Source organism: Rhyacophila brunnea, unplaced genomic scaffold (assembly GCF_057557595.1).
Source record: "Rhyacophila brunnea isolate RB1 unplaced genomic scaffold, BYU_Rbru_1.0 scaffold_20, whole genome shotgun sequence".
In the NCBI taxonomy this organism is placed as follows: Eukaryota; Metazoa; Arthropoda; class Insecta; order Trichoptera; family Rhyacophilidae; genus Rhyacophila; species Rhyacophila brunnea.
The window spans coordinates 1,418,544-1,444,191 of record NW_028232860.1 but is presented as its reverse complement, the minus strand read 5'-3'; the positions used below and the strand labels follow the sequence as shown (position 1 = coordinate 1,444,191).

The 25,648-nt window shown below is 34.1% G+C and overlaps 3 protein-coding genes and 1 long non-coding RNA gene across 5 annotated transcripts in view; 1 reads left to right on the top strand and 3 right to left on the bottom strand.

Annotated features, from left to right (window-relative positions):
• Positions 1-1,403: 1,403 nt before the first annotated feature.
• Positions 1,404-1,925, bottom strand: LOC147071055 (RNA polymerase-associated protein CTR9 homolog). Its single transcript, XM_085948141.1, has 2 exons — positions 1,783-1,925; positions 1,404-1,553 (listed from the first exon to the last, which is right to left on the bottom strand). Exons 1-2 carry the CDS (start codon positions 1,918-1,920, stop codon positions 1,413-1,415), a joined length of 279 nt encoding a protein of 92 aa, XP_085804267.1. The 5' UTR covers positions 1,921-1,925; the 3' UTR covers positions 1,404-1,412.
• A 21-nt stretch (positions 1,926-1,946) lies between these two features.
• Positions 1,947-4,210, bottom strand: LOC147071054 (uncharacterized). The gene is made up of 3 exons (XR_015070789.1): positions 4,115-4,210; positions 3,691-3,813; positions 1,947-1,996 (listed from the first exon to the last, which is right to left on the bottom strand). It is a non-coding gene; the product is annotated as an uncharacterized LOC147071054 (long non-coding RNA).
• A 10,130-nt stretch (positions 4,211-14,340) lies between these two features.
• roh (reduction of Rh1) lies at positions 14,341-16,381 on the top strand. Its single transcript, XM_085947923.1, has 3 exons — positions 14,341-14,428; positions 14,588-14,764; positions 16,194-16,381. Exons 2-3 carry the CDS (start codon positions 14,602-14,604, stop codon positions 16,262-16,264), a joined length of 234 nt encoding a protein of 77 aa, XP_085804049.1. The 5' UTR covers positions 14,341-14,428; positions 14,588-14,601; the 3' UTR covers positions 16,265-16,381.
• Positions 16,382-24,232: 7,851 nt separating this feature from the next.
• Acf (ATP-dependent chromatin assembly factor large subunit) overlaps positions 24,233-25,648 on the bottom strand; it is a 57,572-nt gene continuing 56,156 nt past the window's right edge. The window contains exon 24 of one of the 2 annotated variants that reach the window (XM_085948449.1): positions 24,233-24,978. In XM_085948449.1, the coding sequence (XP_085804575.1) occupies positions 24,891-24,978 (88 nt within the window). In that variant the 3' untranslated portion in view covers positions 24,233-24,890. The remainder of the gene's footprint in view (positions 24,979-25,648) is intronic. The other variant, XM_085948450.1, reaches the window with a different exon arrangement.

Sequence of the window (25,648 nt, the reverse complement as noted above, 5' to 3'; positions counted from 1 at the left end):
CATGGAGGGCCAAATTCAAGAATTCAAAATGACCGGCGGGCCGCAAGTAAAATACCATTTTTAGATATACACTATTTATTATCACGAAAACTAAACATTTCAAAAAAAAAAATAATGAGAAGAATGAGACTGTTGTTTATTTTTTTAAATTAAGGTGTTAATTTTGTAGTTGATATTCTTAAAACTGCTTTTAAATGGGCATCGGCGATATTTGATCGTATAGAATTTTTATTGAGGTTCATGATCGAAAATATTTGTTCACATTATAAATTGATCCAAAAATAACGAACATTTTTCTTGCATAATCTTTAAGTTGGTCGAATTTGTCTGAATTAAGGGCATTGTAAAATTTGGAGATTTCTTCACGACGATGCAATTCTCTTAAATCAGTGTCACACTGCAGATCAATAATCTCAAGTTATAGCTTTGTCGGTACACTATCAATATCTATTGAAATCGATGTTCAACGTAGAAAATAGTGGTTACATAATGTGAGACGAGACGCAAGGAAGACGTACTGAGATAATACATTTACGAAATAACAAATTTTTCATCTATTGTCAATATTTTTTAAAAAAATATAAAAAAAGTTATTCGTAATCAGAAGTACAATTAATGATGGCGGGCCGCAAAAAAATACCCGGCGGGCCACATGCGGCCCGCGGGCCGCAGTTTGCCCTCCCCTGGGTTAGATTATGGTTATGGCTACGGTCTTATGTTGTGGCTTAGCCACTGGGAAATGCCAATAGAAATGGCGTATTTCAAAATAATACTACCTTATTCTTAGGTCAATAATTATTATAAAGCAAACATTATTCGTAGAATGTTTATCAGTTGTGTAATTCATGCGCACTAGAAATCGTATCTGTGGATGATCAGGGTTAAATTATTGTTACACTATAATGGTTTTTCATTGGAAAAAATATTTTAAATATAAAATATTTTTTTTATGAGAAATGGATGTTTAGCCACTTGCATTACCAATTGGATCCAGAGTCATGAGTCATGACTATTTAGAATTTGAATATAAGATAGATAATGCAAAATTGCACTTGGCACATGGCATTCATCCGTAAATCAACAAAACTTAAAAAAACATGAGAATTAATGGATCTTTGATGAAATATGCAAACTCAATTTTGAAAAATTCTAGATATTCATTTTAACTGAATATTTAAACTAATATATTGAACTATTTTAAATGAGAGATGAGTATATTCTCATTTCACAGATTGACGTTTGCTGTGAAAAATATTTAAAACAATGTAAGTATCCCAAACCTTGCTTTATCCTGATTATTTAGCTTCATAAAGCAATGGCCCATGCCAAAACGGAGACGGAGAACAGCCAGGCGGTTGGGGTTGGTTCTCAGAGTTTCCCTGTAGAAGCCAAGAGCGCTGCGGTAGTCTTTTTTATTGAAAGCGATGCACACTTTCCAGAACAGCGAGGGGATGTTGTTGGAAGATTGATTCACCACAAAATTGAATTGCGCATCCACCGTCCACCACTTTATCACCCTCCAACAAGCACAAGTATGCTCGGCCCAAAAGATTCTGCAAAAAAAAAAATACAGATGTACAGCATTTTCGCCGGTAAAGTAAATTCGGGTGTTGTATAATGAAAAATCAGTTGTTTTCATTTTGTTTTTCCATGTCATGTTGTGAATGGATTGAACTTGTAAATTGTAAAGTTCACTTCATATTATTATATATAAAGAAATTTGAACAAAATTTGACTAGGTTGAATAAAATAGGTAATGAAAGTGGGTAGGTATCGTCTTACATGATCATACATGATGATTTTGTCGGCAGTGGTGTATAGGTTTGTGGCTTTGGTGAACAGATCCCGTTTCATGTTTATATTCTTTTCATGGTTAGCTTCCTGCACGCAGTATGTGGCGAGCATGTCCAGGCACCGCATCTGATCTTTCTCCGCGGTGCGGCCCGCATCCAAGATTTTAATGAAGTCATCAGTTCTTTTTGTTTACGTACGGCACCTGTATAGAATACAAACATTTATATGAGAATACGCAATTTGAAAAATTGAAAGGACCCTCGCAAACGATGCTAATAGAAATCAAGATCCGACAGGTCTAGGGAATCCAATCCCGAGCCAAAATTCTGATCCCGGGATTTCGGGATTACAATTTGACAATCCCGGGATCCCGGGACTGGTCCCGGGATTGGTATTTTTTTCCGTTGTTAATATAAAATTTTTATATTTACAAATAACATTGATAAAATCGGTCAAAAATAAATCTAGTATAATTTATACTATTTAAGACATTTATTGTTAATATTGTATACGTTCAATCTTGGAAATACACAAGTTTAATGGAGTAAATAAAATTGTAATATAAATAAAAATGTGAATTTAATAAGAGATTGCTGTTTCTGATAGTAAAGACATAATGAATGGATTAGCGAGATTTAAAATATTAAAGCAAATAATCATGGCGTACTTATGGCCTTTCCGCATCATAAATCTAATTAGTCAGCCAAATATGAAACTACAGTAAAACGTATGATATCATGGTGGAATTAATTTGTTAAAAGTGCGAAGTATTGTTTTTTTCAATCTTTCTCATTTTTAATAATTCATGTGAAAAAATAAAATGAACCGGTAACCTACACATGGGTATAAATCAAAATTTCATTCAAACTCAGTTTATTTCTAATGTAGTTATTTTTTATTAAAAGTATTTTTTCTGTTTTATTTTCGCTTTTCTTTTATTTTCCATAAAAATTGATAAAAAAATCAATCCTTAAATCCCGGGATTATGTTTATCAATCCCGGGATTCATAGGTATCGAAAATAGCTCGGGATCCCGGGATCCCGGGATTTGGGATCCCGGGATTGGAATCCCTAGACAGGTCCCATCCATTCATTCAAATCTCTCTGGACATAAAAATGTGGATAAATGTGGTTGAAAAATTAATCCTGCCTACATCGCAATAAGGGTTATTGTTGTACAACATTTCTTTCCAAAACGCTAATGTATATATATTATATTATATTGTAGCAAGTAGTTAAATATTAACTTTACCCACATTGCAAAAAAAGGATTATTCGAGATTTTTGAAAGATGTCTTTGACCTATTCTGCAAAACTTGCCCACTTTAATATTGTGATTTTGTATGAAACGGTGTATTATCATGGTACTTATATCAATGTATACAAATGAGTAAGTTTTAATACCCGCTCGGTTATTGTAACTTGGTTTCTATGGGGCACTATTTCTTTCAAAAAGTTTGAAACGTCATATGATGAGCAAGGTCTTTTTTCATTGAGGCATGACCATAATAGATTAAATTGGACTAGAAATCATGCATTCTTGCACGCCAATCGAGATATCGGGAAGATTCTACAGGTGTCACTCTTAGCACAGCTATGAAAAACGCCCAACGTTCGGTACACCATGGTATACGCTCGACTATGTGTGTCGAGACGTGGTGGTTGGCGATGGAGAAAAGCAAACACCAGAGAGTAATCATTACCCATAAAAATTGATTATTATTGAAGTATTCATTTAGTTATTTAGTAAAATATTAATAAACCTACTCAAAAGGGTTCGCCATCCAGATTATAATTGATAGTTTTTTTTTCTACAATAGACTGTTTACCCTAGGAAATTGATGGTGACATTCTAACTTCATTACATTCCATGCGTAAAATCTTATAAGTACTTACTACTTACGCCAACATTGACATTGACCCAGATGATAAGTGGGATCTCTCTAGGCGAAGAATACTGAGTATTTTTTTTCATCTCATGCGGTAGGTAATAATTGTTCAGGATCCAACTTCGATCACCTAAAAACATTTTAGATTAGGCAAACGAAATTGGTTACGTTAATCACATGTCATAAAATGAAGTAAAATCACATCACAAAACTTTAGCTAGTTCAATGTAATAATATAATTATAACGAAACTATACATTCAAAACACTACATTATTATAAAATAAGTGATGGTTTATCTTTACACTATTATCAAAAATCAAAATGTTTCGAAGTCGCATGACCAGGCACCTGCAGTAGGTACGAGGAACTAAAGAATGACGTCATTACATTTTAAGCCTACTAGAGTAAAAAATAATTGCGCTGTACTTACCCGTGTTATGGGAATTCACCGTCTTCGAGCTGCATTAGAAAACTTGGGAAGCCCCGTAAGGAATTATTGCTTTGCCGTAATCTATTTTCACATTGCTGCAAAATTCATAATATATTATATTTTCTTATAACGAATAATCGTCAACTTAACCCTTTGTCTATTGTACGGTATAACGATACGCTACGACCTACGCCAATCGATGTATGAAGCTTCTCTAAGTAACATAGAAAAATAATGAATCATTTCAGCGTATAGGCATGTGGGGCTTATAAAATTTATATCAGAAATACGACTTGGAAGTTAAAGGTTTAAAATAGTATACGATCACTTCGTTATAGTTTTTTAGATCTGCTAACACATAAACAGTAAAAAATAATGATTCATATTATAACACAGCATAATAATTATTAATTATTAATGATTTGCTGTATTTTTTGCCTAACAACGATATTATGGGTCAATGAGAAATGGGACCAGTCTCAGGAAATAAAAACTACAATTGAGATCGCAAGGAGCGCCTTTCTCAAAATGAGACGCCTCCTTAGCAATCGAGATCTTAACCTAGGTCTGAGACTGCGTATGGTACGTTGTTATGTGCTCTCAATTCTTTTCTATGGCATGGAAGTATGGACGCTAAACCAAGAGATGTCACGGAGACTTAAAGCTTTCGAGATGTGGCTGTATGGACGCATCCTCAAAATTCCTTGGACTGACCGGGTGACAAATGTTGAAGTTCTCAATCGAATGGGGAAGGACCGAGAAATTCTACGTAGTATCAAAACCAGGAAACTACAATACCTCGACCACATTATGAGAGGACACATATACAGCATTCCCCAACTTGTCATTCAAGGAAAGATCAATGGGAAGCGTAGCAGAGGACGGCGCCGCATTTCGTGGCTTAAGAACCTCCGTGATTGGTACGAGTGCAGCTCCACCGAACTGTTCCGGGTAGCAGACGACAAAGATAAGATCGCTTTGATGGTGGTCGACCTCCGCTAGGGGATGGCACAATAAGAAGAAGATAGGTACCTATCTCTATAAGGTTTATAGATTTTTAATAACACAGGTTTTCAATACGCCGTAAAAAATCAAATTATATGTGGGTACTTATAATATAAGTATTATTATAATTTAGGTAACTATTCTATTCATACATATACTGCATTCCTAATCGCTGAAAAGCCTCAATTAAAATAAAGACTCAACTCGGTGTTGTCGGCAAGTTAGGTACCTAGGTACCTATATCTCGCCTTAATGCCCTTAATCAATCTAATATTACGTTCAAAGCTGACTGGAAGAACGAAATAATGAGTTTAATAATTCTGTGAAGATAAAAAAACAGGAAGATCGCCTCTCTTCTAATTATAGCAAGGAATCAATCATTTTGAGGCTGCTGTTGAGAGATGTCCCAAGACTACAAAATGTTATAAAGGTTTTCGCAACGCCATTTTTTCATTGTACCAAGTGACCCAAGCATTTTGAACCTATAAGATACCTAGACGAAATAATATAGCTTGCCAGCGATTATTATTAACCAATGCCCATACAGGTCACATTGAAGTTAAAAAAATGTATGATAGGTAGGTACCTACCTACCATTAGTAATCGAGTGGCAATAGTCGTGCATGATTATCATTTTTGAGGTTTTTACGCCGAATATGTATAATATGTAGGTACATACCTATTTCTATGTATTTAATTAATACATATATCCATTTCTCGTAAAAAACAAAAATCTGTCAATACAAACCTCCACTCTGTGGAGGCCCATATGATCCTATCAGGATCGGACATGGTCGAAAAAAAAAAAAAAAAAAAAAATAGATATATGGTGCTTTTATTTATGAATTGGTCATAGCATAGTAGTTGGCCGTTTCAACTTTTGGTTGATAAAATAAGGTATCAGTCATTATTTTATTACGTCGTCTGTTGATATGTATAGCTTGGTCTCCATTTTCATATAGAAAAACTTGAACCAAAATTATTCCCTGTGATTTTTAAAAAAAAGTTATTGGTGAAGAAAAATACAAACACTTCAAAATGATAAACACCAGAAAGGCTGTGAAGACACCCCCAAAAATTATAACTTGTTTCAATATTGTGGAGTTATTTTAAAACATCAGAAAATGAAAAGACCAGAGCAGCATTAACTGTAAGTATTTGAGCATTGTGTTTTTGTCTTTAAATATATTAATGGTTTTACGTGACGAAATTAACTGCTATCATACGTTATTATATATTATATAATATGTTTTCCTTATACGTTAGCGGTGCGTAAAACGTTTCTAATAATTTCAGTAATCCACAGCTGTAAAAAGGTTTAGAAACACTGATTTCGACCATTTTAAGGGACAAATAAACATTTTAAACATAGTATAGAAGTCTGTCAGAAATTTGAATACCTGAATTGAAAACTATTTCAGTCAAACAAATAATTTAGATGGACTAAAATACCTTGTTTAGCAAGAAAAGAAAAAATACCTACGCCAGAAGGGAAAAGGAATCTGACAAAATTACTGAAAAATATGTGTTTACAATAGACAATGCGTTTTGATATATCCAAAATCTAATGTGTCCAGCACATAATTTAAAACAAAACTTGCCATTCATAATTTTACTCTCTGCAACCAAAAACGATTGATGGTCTTTGCAATGTTTTGATTGAAGTCGAAAGTGGGCTTACTGCAAATTAGCTTTCCAGTGTAATAATATGTCAATAATTTACTCTTCCTCTTCTGCCTCTTTCTACGACGACGACGACGACGACTATAAAACCGCTATTCTGTATAGTGATGGAGCAGGGAAAAAAACCAGGAAAAAATTTAGTACTCACCAATGCTTTATTAAATTAATATTGCAATGCCACGTAATATCACCAATGTACATTAAAAAAAGGAGAAGGACCACACTCAAATTGAGGTTGAACGATTCGCTCTGTAATTGAAATGAGGTTGAGAAATAAAAAAAAACGTGTTCATGCTGATTATATAACTGCGTTTAAAGAAGCCTGGAAAAACAAAGCCATACCATGTCACAATCTCCGCCTATAGTAATAGGGAACGACTCTACCTACGCTATGACCGGTCCCAAGCCCGGATAAAGGATGAGGGTTCGTCGTAGGGTTAATCACCCAACACGGTAAAAAAAACCCTGATTACGAACCCCGGACTCCCCATAAACCAACGACCCAAGCAAAGAATTAAGGATAAACGATTATATATACAATGTGGCACATGGAACGTACGCACTATGTTGCAGCCGGGCAAGATGGAGGAGGTTGCAATTGAATTGCATAAGTATAAAATGAGCGTGACTGTATTGCAGGGAATAAGATGGGAGGGCGCAGGTTTCATAAACAAGAGAAACTACACTTTGTATTACAGTGGATCTGCAGGTACGCAGGGTCGCTATGGAACTGGGTTCTTAATCAGCTCTGATATCCGCAGGGCAGTACTAGGATTTGAGCCAATTAGTGAGAGATTATGTAAACTTAAACTGAAAGGTACACTTTTCAATATTACGTTCATCAACGTTTATGCCCCAACTGATGATGCGACCGAGGAAATTAAGGATAGATTCTATGAAGATCTGCAGAGAGCCTGCGAAAAAGTCTTCCCACATGATGCTCTAATTATCTTGGGAGACTTCAATGCAAAAGTTGAAAAAGATGAAGCATTTAAATAAGTAGCTGGGCAGCACAGTTTGCATCAAACGACAATCGATAATGGTGAACGTCTATGCTTTTTAGCGGCTGCAAATAATTTATTAATTAGTAGTACATGGCTTAAACATAAAAATATCCACAAAGGAACCTGGAAAATACCTGGAAATAATACATGCAACCAAATAGAATGATCACATTCTTATATCAAAAAGAAGAGCGACAACAGTGGAGGATGTGCGCGTCTGCAGAGAAGCCAATTGCGATTCTGATCACTTCCTGGTGAGAGCAAAATTAAAACAAAAAATCTCCTTAATACTGAAAAAAGAAGGCCAGAGAAGAACTAAATGGAGAGCTGAAAAATTGAGGGATGAAGAAATTTTGGATAAATACCAGGAATCTATAGAAACAAACTTAAAAATGACTTTAATAACCGATGATGTGAATGTGGACTGGGAAAATACAAAAAACTGTGTTATCACGAGTGCCACAGAAATTCTGGGGGAAAACAAAGCAAAAATAGATGCAGGATGGTTTGATGCTGATTGCAGGCAAGCACTGTTTGAAAAAAATGAAGCAAGGAAGAAATGCCTACAAAGGGAAACTCGCCAAAATTACGAAACTTATAAAGAAAAGAGAAAAACTGCAACAAAGCTCTGTCGAGAGAAAAAGCGATTGATGCTCAAGAGAATACTTCAAGACATGGAATGTCAAAGAAGAAACAATGATCCCAGAAAATTTTACAAGACTAAATACTATCAACCCTGATTAAACTCCTGTAAGGATAGTGAAGGACAAATGCTGATCAAAAAGAAGGACATTATGGAAAGATGGAAAGGCTATTTCACAACACTTTTAAATCAGGCTTATAATAATGGTCATGAGGAAACGGAAGAAGTATTGTACCACACTGCTGAGGAATTTATTGATGAGCCTACTCTGCCTGAAGTAAGAAGAGCATTAAGAACGCTGAAAAACAATAAAGCACCTGGAACCGACAGGATAACAGCCGAGCTGATAAAGACTGGTGGCCCTACACTGGAAGCAAATATCCACAAGATAATTCTCAATATTTGGGAAAAAGAAATTCTACCTGAGGAATGGAAGATGGGTATAATAATCGTGCCTATTCTGAAAAAGGGAGACAAAACAATCTGCGATAACTACAGAGGGATCACAATTCTAAACACAGCTTATAAAGTTTTCTCATCTGTACTGTATAGCAGGTTAATGATCTATGGTGAGGAAATCCTGGGAGAATACCAATGCGGCTTCCGACCAAATAGATCCACCATAGATCACATCCATCTCATGAGGCAAACTATGGAGAAAGCGCACGAATACAACCTGACACTCCACCACCTGTTTATTGATTTTAAACAAGCTTTCGCCAGTGTGAATAGGGATAAGATGCTGCAAAGCCTAAAAATACTGGGAATTCCTCTAAAAAAAATAAGTCAGATAAAGACCACACTGACGGATACTAATTACAAGCAGATCCAAACAGAGGATGATCGACCATGGTGGCACTATGAAAATAAAAGCAGAAAACGCTGGGCTGGAAATAAACCAGTCAAAAACTAAGTATATTGTCAGCACACGCGATCAGGTACCGCTGCAGAATATAGTCATAGGACAGCAGTGGCGAAGGGTGGAGGTAGGCTGTTAAGATCCGCCATAAATATTACACACTTAACTTTGTCAGTCATACATACTTGTTTTCATTGAAATAAGACTACATTTTACAGATGGTGTTGGTTAGTTTTTAAAATTCAATTAAACCCTGCGAAAACCAAGCCATAATAGATAATAATCAAAAAATACTCATATATCTATAAAATATCTAAAATTATGCAATTAAATCATACATAAATTTGGATATTTTATAGATAGAATAATAATTTTTATCTAATATACTTAGTTTGGTTTAGGCATAGCTTGATGAATTAAAAAAATGAGCCAACAATAATATGTGTCATACGTATTCTTAATCTAACGAAAACAAATAAGTAAGAATGAAAAAATGTGCACAATTTTGTCATATCGCCTAAAATATACCAATACTATTATGGTTTGGTTAAGACAGGGTTTAATTGATTTTTAAAATCCAACCAATACCATCTGTAAATTGTAGTCTTATTTCAATAAAAACATATACATTTGACTGAAAAAGGTTAATGTGCACTATTTATGGCGGATCTTAACAGCCTACCTCCACCCTCCGCCACTGTAGGACAGCATGCATATGAAGGGGTGGACAAGTTCACGTATCTCGGATCCAGCCTAAATACCCAAAATAAGACAGCAGAGGAGATAAAAATCCGCCTTATCTCCGGGAATAAATGCTGGCATGCCTGCAAGCGACTGGTGGGGTCGAAAATTCTAGGCCGAAGAAGTAAACTTCTAATTTATAAAAAATATAAGGCCAGTGGTCACTTATGGCTGTGAGACTTGGTGCTTGACTCAAAACGAGGAAAACAAATTAGCTGTCTTCGAGCGAAATACTCCGCAAAATCTTTGGACCCACGTTGGAAAATGGGAACTACAGAATTAAAATGAACCACGAGTTGGAAGAGCTGATTGAACAGCAAACAATCATAAGACACTGTAAGTTCCAAAGACTACGATGGGCGGGACATGTGGAGAGAATGCCTGAAGTTAGAGCGCCAAGGATCATGACGAAGTGGCTACCCCAACGGAAGAGACCCAGAGGCCGTCCAAGAAAGAGATGGGCTGACGCCGTAGAAATTGACTGGCTTCATATAGGAAGATCCGGTAACTGGAGAAGTGTGGCGAGAGACCGGAGTGAGTGGAGAGCGGTTGTGGAGGAGGCTAAATCCCACCCCGGGATGTAGCACCGTGGAAGAAGAAGAAGATACCATGTTACATATTTATGCCATCATTTTAATAAAAAAAATATTGGTGTTAGATTTTAAAAATCCATAGGTACGACCAGGAGGAAAACTAATGACTTATATTCGAGCACTGCAATATAATGAATCTAATAAATGGAAATATTAATTTCAAACTGCGTTTTGGTGAAGAATAGCAAGAGCTCCCTCCAATCTCTTTGTCCCTGTACGAATAAATTAAAGTACTATTATGCAACCAAAATTCTTTGCAGCCTTCCTCAACTATATCAAGAAAGGCATGAAATAAAATAACTAAGAATACCTTCAGTTCTTGAAAATAAGTATGGTGGCTGATTATCACTAATTTTATAATAATCTGTCATTTCAAAGCTAACTCGAAAATTAAAATGAATTAAATATTATTTTGTTCATTTATGTGATGCTTATTACCCCTATTTATGCGATTTTATTGAATTTTCCAACATAATGTAGACAAGCAATAGATACTGTAAAACTTGGTGCTGTTTATTTTAATTCAAACATTGTAACTCCCAGCTCAAATCTCAAAAAAACAAAAGCAAACATGTAACTCCTCTATATTCTATGTTAATAAATATTTTGTAAAAATGACCAGATTTACTCATTTATAACATTAAAATACTAAAAGTGTTCAAATTTCCTAAACCAGTCCGTTTTATTTTAAAACAGTTTTTTCTTCCTTCTGTGAAGTTGGTTAATACGGAGTTACAAGTTCCGCGCATTTAGTTGACGAAATGTTATTCCAATATTTTCTTTTGAAGAAAATATCGTTGCATAAAAATACATTGCATTTTTCAAAAATATGCATACCAACCTAATTATTGTATTATAACTTATTTGTTTTTTATTACGGATCATAAGTTAAAAACAGTAGGTAAGTATAATTATTATTTACTGCGTTTTTGCTTATGAAACTAACATTCATCCATTCACAATCATAAATAAAAAGACAAATTTTAAGTTTAATAATGATTTTTTTAAAATTTTGACACTTTTGTGTATACAAAATATTTATTTTTAAGTAATCTATTATAAACCGAAATATTTAGAGAGCATACACCGTTTTGGCTATTTTGCGAGATTCTTTTGACTGGATCTTCCAAACGGATGCGGTTGTTTTTGTTCGGGATATTTTGACGGGGTACTTAGTGAAAATGGAAAAATTAGAATTTTTCGCGTAATTTACATGGAAAAACAATACAAAATACATGAAAAATCATGTAATTAAATTACTCAAAGGTGTGCATTTAAAAAATGTGGAAAAAAAATGTTTGATGTTAAAACTTAACGGCCATTCAAAATCAAATTTATAGCTTAATATAAGAGATAAAAAATTGAAAAATCATGTTAAAAGTTTTAAAAAATATATGTAATCGTATGCACCTAACAAAACAATTTTAAAGTAAATTTTTTGGTTCAAGTATCAAGTCACTAAATTTAAAAAAATAATATCTCTCAAGATATAATCTCGAAATCAAAAAAAGTACATGCACAAACGTAAGCCAATAATAGGCAAATTGATGACCTAATAAAAAATTAAAAAAGTTTGTTGGATGGTTCTACTTAACGTTCATCAAATATTTCATATCGAATAACTCACGCACTATATGAGAAAAAAATTAAAAAAGTATGCATAATTGCGCATTAGCTATGCGATAAGAGATTTCACTAAAAAAAATATTTTTAAACCCACGCAGTCAGGTTTTGCATAGAAACTTAAAAATTAAATAGCGCGCTGAATACAGGTGAAAAGGCAAAAAAGAATCGTGCACTAACGTTTACTACCAACGCACTAGTGTTGACAATTTAAATTTTGAAAAAAATATAAGTTTAGTGACACAAGTATCCAGCATTTAGCTGGGTCACCCAAATTGAAATGCGAATAACCTCCTTAATGTGCGTGCACAAACGAAATAAACGCGTGCACAAACGTGCACTAACGATGCACAAACGAATGCACTCAAAAAAAGTTGAAATTTCAACATTGGGTGACCCAACGTTTAGCTGGAACACCCAATTTGAAATTGGAATTTTTCGGTTATTATAGGTGCACAAACGAAAAAAAAAACGTGCACAAACGTGCACAAACGTGCACAAACGTGCACTAACGATGCACAAACAAACGCACCCAAAAAAATTGGAGTTTTAACATTGGGTGATCCAGGTAAATGGTCCTAAAAATACGATCAACATCTCAAGGGACTTCAGAGTCAATAGCGAATAATCTAATGATATGTCACCATCTTTGTAATATTGAATAATAAACAACTAGACCAAATTGACAGATTTAAAATCAAAACATTACGAAATGCAATTATTTGAATTTTATCATCTTTTTTTTTTTTTTTTTTGACCATGTCCGATCCTAATAGGATCATATGGGCCTCCACAGAGTAGAGGTTTTGTATTAACAGATTTTGTTTTTTTACGAGAAATGGATGTCAGCCACTTGCTCAACCTATTAGGTCCATACCCTGACTCACACACAAACTGAAAAACAATATGTGTACTCAGTGACGTCCCGTGGGGGTAGGCAGATTGAGCGTCGCTTGGGGGCGGCAGTTACTCGAAGGGCGGCAAATGAAGAGATTCATTAATTTGGTATAGGCATATAGAAATAGCTACCTAAATTTAGTAATAACGAAAATATCTTAAATTAAAAATTTAGTTCACTAGTTGGAAACAGAATGTATTAATTAACATAAAAACATACAAGTCTGTATTTTTGTCGCGATGTCTAGTTTACTTCCGTTGCCTTTCGACGTCCTTGGTGACCAGAAACGGCACGTGCAGATTTGCAGTTTAGTGCAGGTTTTGTGAAGAAAAAGCGACATGGATTGTCCTCAATTCATCAAGATAGAGCAAATTATATGTAAGAAACCACTGTATTACCAACGTCAAAAAATTCCCACTTTTGGGGGGAAAATATTTATAAATTAAATTTTGTATACTCAAGTATATGTACATACAACACATTTTTTAGATATTGGAGCCATGAAAGAAAGGGTGATAAAAAATACTGTATAAAAATGGGGCGGCATTTTTGCGCTGCCTAGGGGCGGCATTTTGTCTAGAGACGTCGCTGTGTGTACTTGCCAGACCCAGGATTCGAACCTGAGACCCACAGCGTGATAGTCCAACGCTTATGCCGCGTCAACGCTCCACTTTATTCGTTTGTTTATCACCTGCAATTACTTTAGAGTTTGATAGGCCGGTATATGAAAGCATCTTTTAATAAATCTCGTTTTTACGTTTTTACAATTTAATTTTGGTACACCTGAAGCACGAACCAGCGTTGCCATGTCTACTGAAATTTCAGTAGATCTACTGATATTTTTGGCAATATACTGAATCTACTGATATTTCTTCATTTCACAAAATTCCCACCAGCCGGGAAAAAAACTATCCATTTTTGAAAACTTGGGAATCTGCGGCCCGCGGCGAAATTTTTTCTCCTAAAAAAAACGAGCCGACCATGAAAAATAGGGAACCTGCGGCCCGCGGCGAAATATTTTTCCTAAAAAAAACAAGCCGACTATGAAAAATTGGGAACCTGCGGCCCGCGGCGAAATTTTTTTCCTAAAACAGAAATCTACTGGTATTTTGTCGAACTACTGAAATCTACTGAAATCTACACTGCTGAAATTAAAAATTTTGACTTGGCAACACTGGCACGAACTGTGACGTTCAGCCATTTTCCTAAATTTTGGAAATCTGTTTCAGCAGTCAGTTTTCCATTTTTATTCCCGGTCGCCCAAGGTAACTAACGTTAAACAAAGTTAATTAAACTTGTAGGAAAATTGTGTAATCAACCTGTATTTTTTCAATTAACTTGCCTTTCCAAATATCGTCAACTGACATTTATCTCCCCTTACGTAACATGAAATATAACCTTTATCATTTTTCGTTTTTTCTCAGGTACGACAGTAATCATGTCTGAGACCCCTTCTCGCCCAATGAAGTACCCGTACACGTACTCGGCAAAGATTGCTCAGTTCCCTTTGAAATTCCATCTCACCAACCAATGGCTGTGGAAATACTATTTCGTTGGAATCGCCCTTTCCCTACCAGTCTTCATGTCGATCAACAAACTTGGTGAGTTTATAACGTTATTATCACAAACAGCCTATGAAACTAATATACCATTTATTTATCCCATGCGACGAACAAATCAATCATATCAGTCCGCGTTGGGCAATACCTTAGGTCAAACATAATAATTATATTAGGATGTTATCCACTGATTCTCTTCAGCTTGGCTCGGAGATCATCATATCATCATAGGTAGCTGTGTCGTAGATCCAAATATATCTAAACATCATTTTAAGCGGCCTAATGAATAACGAAACACAACCAACATTCCCTCTTTTTTTCAAATTTTTCTATTGTGTGTGCGGATCATCAACGCATCTGAGCAGTGGCGTAACTAGGGTTGGTGTCACCCGGTGCGGTAAATTTACACCCCCCCCCTCTACAAATACACACAATTTTTTATTAAATTTATATTTTTAAGGTATTTATTAATATCAGTGACCCGCAGCATCCTGGCGTACTTTAAAAGATACAACCCCCCCCCTTCAATCCACTTTACTGACTGTACTGACAATGTTTAAGTTGAAACATGTCAAAGACTAAGAAATGTAGAGGACCCGGCACATAGGTGGTCATTGATAAACATTAAAATACGTATCTTCTTTTCGTATACTTTGGCATGCGACAGAACGAGACGGATATAGTGATTCTGCTCGACGTAAAATTTCATTTGCGTGCTCGCGTTAGTTGCACTTGACCTTCGCCTTCCGAGAAATGAGTCGAACCGCCATTTTGTTTTTGGGGCTGTCAATAGATAATACAGTAATAGAAATACAACAACGCATACAATCGTTCGTTTCGAAAATGAAATTTCTCATACCTATATTATAATAATCTTTTGAGGGTAACAATATTATAAAATGATAACATATTTCAATCGAAATCATATACATTTAAAATAAGGTGATTTAGTGTATCGCCTTGACTGAAGATGTTTTTTTAATACCTACCCCAGGATCCAGATATTGTCCTGTCATGTAGCGGAAATGGTGTTATTCTATTGATCATAATAAAATATTAAACTTTTATCCTTTTTGATGTGTAAACATTAACTCTTGCTTCGCCCTCAAACAAATCGTATTGTTGCAAATTCAAAATAATGAGATGAAAAACTGAATGGAGATAAAATTAATGTTATGCAAGTCAGCTAGGTCAAAGAGGGGATAGGTAAATATCTCAGCAAAAAAAGTAACAAAATCCTGAATGTCTTGTGTATACTCGAACCAAGGCGTCTTTTTATGCTGTCGCCACATATGAAGTCAGTGGATTTACTTCACTGTTGTGCTACCCTAGCAAATGTTGTGAGAATTTATTCTTATTAACAAATTTAATAGTAATTACCTCAAATAATCATAACACATATTATCATGAGAGTACCTATTGGACTTTTTTACTTACCACATATAATAACAATTATTTTATTGTTTTCCAGCTAATTCACCTGCAAATATTCGCAACCTGGAAGAATCGAAGAGGAAGGAGGCTATGGAGCACCACCATTGATGAAATTATCGTTAACAAAAACATTACTTAGCTAATAATATTGTCTTTATTATGTAAATTCAACGTAACTTCATATTGTTTCCACTTATGAGTTATTAAAAAAATATTTAATCAGTTCTTCACGATTCTTTCATTTTTATTCTGATCTCGTCACACGATATATGAGTAGCTTGTAATCAAAATAGTCCAAACGCCATTTACAAAATTTTACAGGTTACAAACATGTGTGAAAAGTGTCCATTTTTCATATAACATACCAACTTTAAACTCAAAAATCTCCATGAAAACTACCGTTTTTCATACTTTTGGTTGATTTTTTGCACTACAATAATCAATTAAAACATACATTTCGTTAAAAATGGCGTTTGGCCTACTTTGACATCAAGCTACTCATATCGTACAGTGAGGAATTGACCTGGAAAAACTCATGTTTGGCCACCAAGAAACAGTCCCGTCCTGAATGATGAACCAAATCAAGAGTTTTCTACTGAGACTTGCCAAGAGATGTGGAGCGGCTCGTGTAGAAGGTTGGGCAACGGCCAAATCATGTAGAATTACATTATTATACACTACATTTGCCAATCGATGTAGATAATATGATAGTGAGCCAAAGGTAGGATTCAGCGCACACCAAACCTCTAACGACATACATAGTTTGCGATGGGATTCCTCCACCAAATTGTGGGCGTATGTTGGAGGAATCCCAGTGTACGCCCTACGTAATTGCTTCATCGGTGCCTGTCCCCCATGAAATAATTCGGGGCCTAAAGTCAAACAACTAACTCGTCTGTCATGCGGGAGAGAGGCATATCTACATCTCCCATTATTGCCTTCGAGAAACGGGCTAGCTCGGTTGTTTGGTTTGGCACTAAGATACTAAAGTGTCGTTCATACGGTAACATAATGCAATATTTCATGAGTAAAGTTTACCAGTGTACTTAAAGCTTAGGTGTTGTAGTGTTTCCCAACCTTTTTATACTTACGTTAATAAATAAAAAACTATATTTATATAGTATTTTGTTTTTTTTATCTATTCATTAGTTTTCAAATCATATATTATAACTGACGTTAGTCTCTTTGCGATAAAGTGCTGCATTTACATCCATTCGGTTGCTGTTTCATTTTTATAACTGACTGCCGAAAGTCTTCTCACATGAACGTAATATAGTTTTAAATTCGGATGACAATTTAAGGGATTTACAATTTAGAGATAGTTATTTGTTGACTATTTTTGCATTTGCTGAAAATATCTTCGGATCGACGGCTGGAAAACAATGATTTAGATCAGCGTGTCAATCGGACCATGTGGCGGCCCCCTCAGAGTCACAGAACATGTCGAACGGGACCCCACAGATTTATTCAATAAGTAAATTATAACAAATATAAATTTATAATATATTTTATCCATCACAGATATTTGGTTGCAAAATGATTGGGAGGACATTTGTATGACACTTAATATAATTAATAAACACTAGAATTCATAAATTGAGTCCATTTCAAGATCGCCTTTTCTGATAACTCTTCGAGTGAGGCTTAAAGGCTATGGCTCACAGAACGTGATCTAGTTGTATACACAAGATTGCATCATTCCGCTACACACAGGCCGATCTGTCGCAGCGGGTAGCGATACGGTTGTACAAAATCGACCATACAAAGGTATCAGAGCCTGTGTGACATTCTTATATCGCTGACCGCCATGACGATCGCTGCCCGCCGTGATAGATCGCGTTCTGTGTGCCAGAGCCTGTTACAGGTTCTTTGGTTATTGAAGGGTACTAACTACAGTATCATCATTAAAAGATTTTGTGAGTGACATACAATTTGGTGAAGAGATAGCTACTTCAAATTATGATATCTTTTTGTCATATTATGAAACGTAATTTATTGAACATTATCCCAAAGAAGGTTGTTGGGCAACTTGCAACGATGTTGACATGACTAGTCATACAAATTATTCTATACCTGTTGTATTGTCATTGTCATCATCAGCCTGAATCTATCCACTGTTGGATGAAGGCCTCTCCAAGCTGATTCCACTTCTCTCGGTCTTCTTCTTCTATCATTTCATCGATCTAGCGGCCTCTAGGTCTACCTTGCGGACGTTTTGTACCTCTCGGATACCACTGTATGACTAAATTTGTCCAACGATTGTCTCTTCGAGCTATGTGTCCAGCCTATCTCCATTTAAGGCTTTTAACGAACTCTATCATATCGCAACCCTTGTCATTGTAAACTTTAATAAAAAAAGGCAAATGTGTTGACACATATCAAACGTTGTAAAGTCCACTGAATGTCAAACTGAGAAAAATGCAGTTTTATCATATCTTGTAATACAAATGGTTGTAACATGTGAGATATTGTAAGATAATTGAATCTAATACCCACGATGGCTACAAGGAAGTCCTGAAGGTATTCCTTCAGTGCAACATTTATAAAAAATGTTTTTATTTTGGACTTAAGCAGTTTAGATAAAATACAGGTGGACTTTATGAGTTTTGATAAATTTTCAGTTGGACTTTAAGCGGTTTGAAAAAACTTTGCATGGACTTAATGCAGTTCGATATGTATCCGGGCGGCCATTTTTATTATTTTCAAAGGGACGTATTCAGGAGTATGTTTATTGGCATTATCAATAAAAACAAAACAAGTTTATTTATTATCGAACTATTATTACACGATAAGTGGTTTATGTCACAAATAGTAAATTGGTAGAAAATTTTAAGTAAAATACGTTTTCGAATGCTGTCGTCGTAATGGCCACTGAAACATGTGTCATAATTTTCCTAATGGTCAAAATATTAATATTTATGTAAGTATAAGTCTTTTGAGGCACAAATAAAAAATCACGTATTATGTTTTATGAGATATTATACTTATATTTTTAGATGGTTTGTGGTAAAATCTTTTTTTTCATGCTGCCACACTTCAACTATTCATAATTATTATTAATTGTTTGTTGCATTTTTATCGTGATCATTGACTTTATAGGTAGGTGATAAAGGTTTTACCTACTTTATTGTATTTTAAGTGAGAATTAAACTGTATTCTTTGTCAGTGTGTAGTACTTGATAAGTGCGGATAGTGCCCAAAGATGCCGAAAGGCGAAAACCGGATCGCAAAAAACGACTCAAATGAAATAGTAGAATTTAATTTATTTAATGTTGAATTAAGCGGAATCTTAGGTATTAGTAATTATTAAACTAAAGTAAAAAATATATCGAGGTAATAACCTAGTCCATTGAATAATAAAAGCAATATTACTCTTAATTTTAAGTACATAGACTTGATTAACTACATAGGTAAATTGGCATTGCTCCAATACGGCCCTGTCGCACAAGTTACAACATACTGTAACGTCAAAAATTGAACTTAGTATCAAATAAACTCAAAATTTGTGTCTTGGCGGCATTTTTCTTCTTAGCTTTGGTGCTCGACCTCTTTCTGGCTTTGTCTGGATCCATAAAATCTACTTCTACATCCATTTTATGTAATAATTGTTTAGAAATTAAGGAAAATGATAGGTGCCGTCGTTCACCTTTAGCTTGAAAGTAGAAAAATGGCGGCCATGACAGGGCGCTAGCTTGTCAGTGATTGGCCCGTAGGGACTTTATGGAGTTAGATAAAATACGCTTGTGGACTTTTTCAAAACGTGATTTCATACGTAAATAGTGGACTTTTGGGGTTTGCAGTATACCATAATGTGCAGACTTGCATACTCTATTAAACGTATATCAAAAGTCATTTTTTTCAATATGTGGACTTTACGGCGTTTGATATCCATCAACACAAATGATTCTACCCCGTCCGTACCTCTTATAATACCCAAAAAAAAAAAAATACTATACATAGGCTGGACATGGGAGAAGAAACCTTTTACTTCTGATTAGCAGCTAAGAAAAGTTCTTGAATGGGAAAATTTTAAATTGGCTGCACAGAATAAATATTTTTTAAGGGAGCTATGAAGCAAGAAACTACCACGACATAATATGGTAACCCATGTTGACCAGTGATGTATGGTTTTAAGTTGAAAACCCAGACTTTCCGCATTTGAGTTAAATATTATGCTGTTTCAGCCACGCAGATAGGAAGCTCTATCTGCAAAGAGTATCCCTAATGCTGTCTACCCCAAAGTTTTTAAAGCTATCGATATATTTTGATGGTCACTGATGAAAATGTAATCTGGATTGGTACAAGTAGTTAATAAATATTCCTGATATTTTTTGTATGTTTTTATTTAAAAAAAGTGCATGATGATGTGATATTTACATGTTTTTAAAGCCAAATAACTGGTACAATTAAAAAGAAAAACGTGAAGATAAATTATAATCATTCATTCATTCATTTCGACTGATTCGAAATTGATTACGCAAATTCAAAAAATCTTCAAAGGTACAATAACTTTTTAAATATACAATCATCACCGACTACATAAAATATAATTAATTTAAACGATTTTGTCTCCAAGAGTAATCATTTTGTTCATATTAGGGCATTTTCGCCAAAGTTTGTACATGTTTGAAATTTGGGTAATATTATTTTTTCACTCAAATTAACCATTTTTATATAGCTAGCAGATTCCTTGTTCTATTGCTGAATTGGTGATAGCAATTTTTCAGCAAAATATTGATTAATACAATATTTATATCATTTTTATTATGAAATTGGGCATAATAAGTTTCCGTTCCGTGACTACGAAACTAAGCTTTTAAAGCATGAATGAGACACTTTTTATCACTTAAAAGAGCTCTATCAGATTAAATAAACCATACACTTAAAAATAAAACTACAAATAGTCAAAAAATATTATTGAATTTTAATTCTTGGGCACATTCCGTTCCCCTCCGTTACCCTATGTCTATAATGGCAGAGCATTTTTCCTTTAGTATTTGACAAAACCAATCAATGTTCGTTCTGCTATTTTTTTAAAGACAATAATCACTTTTACTAAATTTTATTGGAAAAATAAATAAGTTTCGTTATTTAATAATCAAATGAAAAATAGTTAACGTTCAAATTTTTTGGGGACATTTTCGGAATGGAACGAAATGGTAACGGAGTGTAATTTGTAAAGCTAAAGTTACATGTTACCATAAAAACAAATTTTTGTTTTATGAAATTTATTTGAATTTTTTGATAGACATATATATTCAACGTGCGTCAAAATAACAAAACAAATCAAACTTAATCACTAAAATAGACATATTTTATAATAAATTTCACAATACTTGTAAAATAAGGTAGGTAATAATTTTGACACACTATACATTACCATAACTTTTATTTGGCATTTATATTATTTGTAACTCAGATAAAAAATATTTTTAAGCAAATTAACAATATATGAAAAAAAAAATCAGCAAGGGATTCGGACGCGAGTTCCTAGCGCGGCACGGAGTATATAACTTTTACGAAAATAATTACAGTCGAACTCGGTTATTACGATCTCGGACATAGCGAGATCTCGGATGTAATAACGAAACATTTGTTGACATTTGGTTTATGATTTTCGCCATACATTTAATTTTTTCACTGCTATAACGAGCAACTTATCGGATATACCGAGCTAAAATACTGTTAATGTGTCGATCGTTTTAAAACATTTCGACCCTAAGCAATAAAATCCGATTGGATGCCGCCGGGGTCGGATTACGTTTATGACACTAGTAAAGTGTCTAAGTACCTACCTTATTGGTGTTTCGCCGACAATAATAAAAAAGTATCCACGCATATGGTTGAAAAATCCAAGGTTTGTGAAGTCCGTAGGTACCTACCAGCGTTAATTACAATAAACAACTTCTTTTGTAGTTTATGAATGCCATGCTCGTTTCGGGGATTTTTACGATGGTTTCCAAATTTTTTATTTTCGACTTTTTGTGTAATGTGACATGCTCATTTAAAAATTCCTATTCTCTGATATAACGAGTAACGCTTATAATAAGAAAATTCAATCGGTCCCATCTTCCTCGTAATAACCAAGTTCGACTGTATGTTGTCTTGAAATTTACTTGTATTCATCAACATAAAATGTAGCTATACAGGTTGATTGTAATCAAGACGTACTTTTCTGACATTTCGCGAATACCTACAGTTCCAGGTATTAAATCTAATAGAGTACACATTTCTGTTAAACGTGACAAAAAATACCTTTTCATACATAAAATGTACGGAGAAGTTTTAAAATTTTGGTGGCGTATAACAGAAAGAGTATGACAGAGCCAGTGCCTGTCTCGCAATTATTTCAGTCTTGTGTTTTTTCTTTTCCTTCTGTTGTTTTTTTTTTTATCTCCATACTTTTATCTGCGCTAGTTTTGCGTATTCAGACATATCACATACTTTTTTAATCTTTATTATATAGTCAGGTTATTTTCTATATTTTTTAATGAAAATATTTTTGTTTTCCATACGAACAGACAAAATAAAACTTTTTATAATCTATGAAGAACTAAACACACACTGTAAACCCAACTTTATGCATTCCATTTCGTTACTTTTACATTCCACATATACGTTACCACCAATATAGTTTCGGAATGGAAGTAACGGATTCTGTTTCAGAAGTGTTTGAAGCCAAAATTTAGCTTAGTTTTATTGTTAAACCTGCGATATGTTTTATTATATCTGTAGTATGAAAGATAAGCTCCATATGTATAGTATGTAAAATAGAAATATGTGATTTCTTACCTTATAAATCGTGGTAACAGTAGTGGAACTTCTTAAATGACCAACACAGAATGCAACCTGTTCCGATAGCGATACCGACACACACCAACAATTTAAATTGTAAATGGCGATCAGTATTATACAAAAGTGTTGCTACATTAAAAAAAACATATTTATAGTGGAAATGTTTCGCCTTCATGCTAAAATCGTGGTAACGGAATGTGGAGTTCCACTTTTTCAAATATCCTGGGACACACTTTGAACGTGATTTTTTTCAATATTGGTACAAATTTACGGAAAAACTATATATTTTCCAAAAATATATAATGTAAGCTGTTGAAGACACTACGAATTTAATTTTACACACTCAAAATTAATGACGAAATCAGACTTTGTTTATTTGAATTTAGGGGTGGGACATGGTAAAAACACACTACCTTTCGATCTAAATAATCAATTAAAAATATATACAGGTCAGATAGTTGTATTTAACTGATCGAATAGAGTAAATTATTAAATTTGCGTGTTAAAAATACATAACTTTCCAATATTTTATAATATAATAACTATGAAAAAATCAATCAAAGTCATGGGACATGCCAAAAACGCAATGTACAAACTTTGGCGAAAATGCCCATTAACATATTTTAAAATTACTGGCAACCCACCACAAATAACGTGCGAGGCCAACTAAAATAAGTGAGAACATCTAACTAACATACGAGCCCTGATCTGTTGCACCTCTGGCATAAAATTTACGATATACGTAATCGGAAAAACGGCATGCGTAATTAAGTATCTTGAAAAATGACCAAGCCTGAATTTTACTTTGCTATAAAGGGAGATACAATAAAGTATGGTAGCACAAAGTAAAACCTTACCCAAGCTACAGGTAGGTCTATTCCAACACAACAAAATGCTATGCGTTAAGTATGAAATTTTAACAGCGGTTAAGCTGGGTGTGTTAATTAGATAACCGCTCAGCCGTCGTGTTATTGTAACGTTAGCAATAGGAATCAAGGTAAAGATTCACTTTTTAGATAATCGTTTAACACACAGAATACGTCCGTAACATATTAGGGTTATCTCGGATCGCGGTAATGGTATTATGTAGTTGGAATAGGTATACTGATGTAGAGCCACTAATACAGCGTTTACTACCGTCTGAGTAAAGTAAGTATAACATTCATTCTGCGAAGACCCGTATACTCCGCTTCGGAAGTGAACATGATAATTTAAAGATTATCCAAATCATAATTAATTTTGTAATGGCCGATTCCACCACCAGTCTTAATATTAATATTTCTAATTGGAATCATCTCATAATTTTATTTCTGAGTCGTTAATTGATACATTTTGAAATTTTATGAACATGTTCAATAATTTAAATTAAATCATAAATATACAAATTGTTATGCACTATATACAAACAAGATATAAAAGAAAATTCAATATCATTTAGCAAAATGTCAGAAAGCATTGGTCATCTGACACAATGGCCCAGGATAGGGAGATGTACTGCAGTTTGGTTGCCAACCTTCAACATAAAACGGCAGAACAAGATAGACAATCTGGGCCTAAAAAAATGTAATTTTTAAGATGCAGATTGTTGGGGCCCCATCAGTGTCACAACCGGTGGTGTAAAATTTATCCATAAAACATGTCGAAGTAGATGCATTTTGGAATCTCAATTTTATATTAATTTTTAAATTTCAGAGTTGTCAATCGGTAATTTTTAAATTGAATCAGATCAGAGCTCTACTAATTGTTACAAATTATAAACAAGTACAAAATAAATAGAAACAAGGTGTGGGCATTCAGTTAATATAAATTAATAACAAATTAATATAATTCTACTGGGAATCAAAAGAAATTTAAGATAAAACTACAATACAGGGGGCGGGGATTAAATCTAATTAATTAACATTGGCTATTGTTTAAGTAATTTTGTTGTGCAGTTCTCTCATAGCGCGATCTCATCGCTGGGAAAACAAGTCAAATTTAATTCCTTGCATCTCTTCTCGAAGAATTTTCTTAATCTGATTCCGGCCCTGCAAATGTAAACAAAACACACGTAAGAATTAAGTTGTATGAAAAGCATAATACATATCGAGTGCTTAAAATCAGACAACGTTATCTACAAAAAAGTGTTTTTTTTTTTTTGAGATAACGTTATTTTACATTTATGGCTACATGATAGTCAAACAACGTTATGTCAATCTTTTCTAATTTCTTATTAAATCGTCAGTTAAGTTTAACGCTAACTACATAAGTTACCCTTGTTTTCATATTTTTTAAAAACTATCCCTATAAATTTTAACATCATCATAAGCAAGATAAATGTACAATACACAATAAATTATAAAATATTAACATTAGGTTTTAAATAAACATTTCCCTTGTTGAGTTACAAGAATCTAAAATAACGATCTCCTGTAAAGTTGCACTTTTGTAGATAGTGTTGTCTGACACTAAACCCTCGATATTATGCTTTTCATACACTTTACATACATGATATTATGTGGAACAATAATTCACAAATTAATGTATTCAATAGACCAAACTAAGATTATTTTACAACTCTTGGTTGTTCTTTCAAATATTGAAGAGACAACACTTAATATAAGCAGCAGGTATATCGAATGAAATAATGAGATTTGAATCTAAGTTTGGATACTTTACTTGATAAAATGTTATTAAAAAAAAAAAAACTTTAGTGAA